At 37.6% G+C, this 2,530-nt stretch overlaps 1 protein-coding gene across 1 annotated transcript; it reads left to right on the forward strand.

The window, feature by feature from the left end:
- Window positions 1-24: 24 nt before the first annotated feature.
- Window positions 25-2,480, forward strand: LOC110444310 (unconventional myosin-Ia-like; the record flags this gene model as incomplete). The annotated part of the gene is made up of 6 exons (XM_021488699.1): window positions 25-79; window positions 334-399; window positions 707-774; window positions 1,526-1,742; window positions 2,009-2,158; window positions 2,412-2,480. Coding segments are annotated over exons 2-6 (552 nt in total), but the record flags the coding sequence as incomplete, so codon positions are not given.
- Window positions 2,481-2,530: the final 50 nt, after the last annotated feature.

Here is a 2,530-nt window from a genome sequence, read left to right on the forward strand (position 1 = left end):
ACAATGTTATTGCTTTGTTACAGGGGACCCAGCCCTGAAGTCTCTCAAAAGACCAGCTACAACTGGATCACAGTTCAAGGTGACTTTCGCAAAAATAAGATTTAGTTGGGAGCAAGTGTTTGACATAAATATTGTAATGTGATATATTTTTCGAAAAATATTTGTAAGCCAACAGATTGTTAGATCAGTAAATACTATGTGTATTACAATTTGATTTCGAAAAAAAAAAAAGGTAGTCAGTGAGCCTTAATTTCTGTTCATCTCACCCTTCATAGGTTCTCTCTCACATACAAAGAATTTTAATACCTTACTTTATTACTTCATTGACTGCAGGTGTCTGTGACAGAACTTATGAAAAACCTTCTATCCAAGAATCCAAATTATGTCCGATGTATGAAGGTAAGTTGGAGTCAGGTCCAGATTAAGAATTTGGTTGCAATCTTTTAATAGATATAAAAGAATTATCAGTGAAAAATGCTGACATAGAAAGTTTTGCCAATGAACCATAGTATACACACAGTTGTGATGTCATTGTTTATAAAAGGGTTGAGCAGGAAGGATCGCAATTAAGAAGTATTGATCTCTCGTTATTCCTGATAACAAAAGAAGAATCCTTTAAATCTACAGAATCAGTCGTGTATTATGTTAGGCACTATATATTATCTCAGTTTTTTTTAACAAAATTGTAATCCTTTTTCATTTTCAGCCAAATGACCAGAAAAAACCTGGTGTGTTCACATTGGACATTGTGCGGCACCAGGTCCGATACCTTGGGTAAGTGGTTATGGCTGTGGTGGACAGATCATTAAAACTTGTCAGGCAAGCAACATTTTGGAATCATGCATTTTCAACTCACCTGGCATGAAGTACCAATCAGGTTTCCCATGGTGTTGAGTTCTGCATATATCTGTACAAATATTTGCAGTCACAAGTTGAATTAGTCGAAATTATTCTGACGTTTTATCGACTTTTGTTTATATCGGTCTTTCGACATTAATTCGGACTAAGGTTGAATGTATTGGAACGTTATTTTGGCCAGAAATCTGACTTCATCACAGCCTTTGTTTGATTATGGGATGTTAGCAGTCATATTAGATTCTGCCAACAACATAACACAACAGACGAGTAGTACATGGTCCATGTGCGTGTTGTTAGTCCCCTATCACTACTACTTGGTTTGAACTCTGTACTTTAGTTTGTCACTTTGCCTGGAGAATATCTCATACTTTCCTGTGTCACCTTACAATTCACAAATTTTGTATGTAATTCCCTCTTGGGATGACGAAATATTACTAAAAATGTTATCTGCAATTGCAAAACTTTATTTGTGAGGACTTCTTGGGATGGGGGAGGTCTGCAATTGCAGATGACATTTTATGCATATACTGAATTCAGGTTCATGCCCCGCTGTGTAAAGAGTTATCGCCCTTTGTTACTTTTTGAGTTTTTCTGGAGTTTAAGAGTCTGTCTTGTTGGACTATCTTGTACTTGAGGTCACAACAATAATTTAATTTCTGTCTAACAGATTGATGGAGAATGTACGAGTGAGAAGGGCTGGCTATGCCTACAGACAGACCTATTCACAATTCCTGTTCCGCTACAAGATGTTAGCCAATGAGACATGGCCTCATTGGACAGGTGACCCCAAGGAGGGTGTGAGAATTATCTGTTTTGCCCAGGAAATTGATGCAGAGGAGTATGCCTTTGGAAAATCCAAGATCTTTATCAGGAACCCACGCATGGTAAGACTGCAGCTGACATATCTAGTGAAATGGTTATATTATAGATTTCTCTTTAAGCATATATTACCTATTGATGATAAAAAACCTTTTTGTCTGAGCTACTAGTCACTGCTCTAACAAATCTTACTTGAGGTGTTTAAATTCAGAATTTCAGCGTACCACCCTGAGACTGATAATAATCAGCAGGTATTTGATTATTCGTAGTTATTTTACATGGAGGTAACACTGGAGATGGGACATTGTTATAATGAGGTGTTTGTTTTTAGTTATTTGACATGGAGGAGAGGAGGCGGGACCGTATGCACTACCTAGCTGTGATGATACAGAAGACATACAAAGGCTGGAAGCAGCAGAAACTGTACCAGCTGATGCGAACTAGTCAGATCATCATCTCTGCACGCTTCAGGGGATTCTGGGTAAGTCATAACTGCAAATCACTTTTTGCCTGAAATAGATAATAGTGGGGTTGAACAGCCCTACTGTTATTGAAATGAGTAAGATAGTAGGGAGGGGAGAAACCCATTTTTTTCAGTAGATAACATGTCATACTGCCTGATCTGTACTATGAGATGCCATACTTTTGGTACAGTTATCTGTTTACTAATTAAAAGAACATGTAATAAATGTATGTGTAGATTGCTTGTGAAACTCTAATGTGGTTTGTTACAGGCCCAGAAACAGTACCAGAAGACGAGGAATGCGACTTTGGTGTTACAGTGCTTTGTGCGCGGCTGGAATGTAAGACAGCTTTGTTTGTTTGTTTGTTTGATTTTGTTTAACGTCCTATT

The sequence above is a fragment of the Mizuhopecten yessoensis genome, unplaced genomic scaffold (assembly GCF_002113885.1).
Source record: "Mizuhopecten yessoensis strain PY_sf001 unplaced genomic scaffold, ASM211388v2 hete_36090626, whole genome shotgun sequence".
Classification (NCBI taxonomy): Eukaryota; Metazoa; Mollusca; class Bivalvia; order Pectinida; family Pectinidae; genus Mizuhopecten; species Mizuhopecten yessoensis.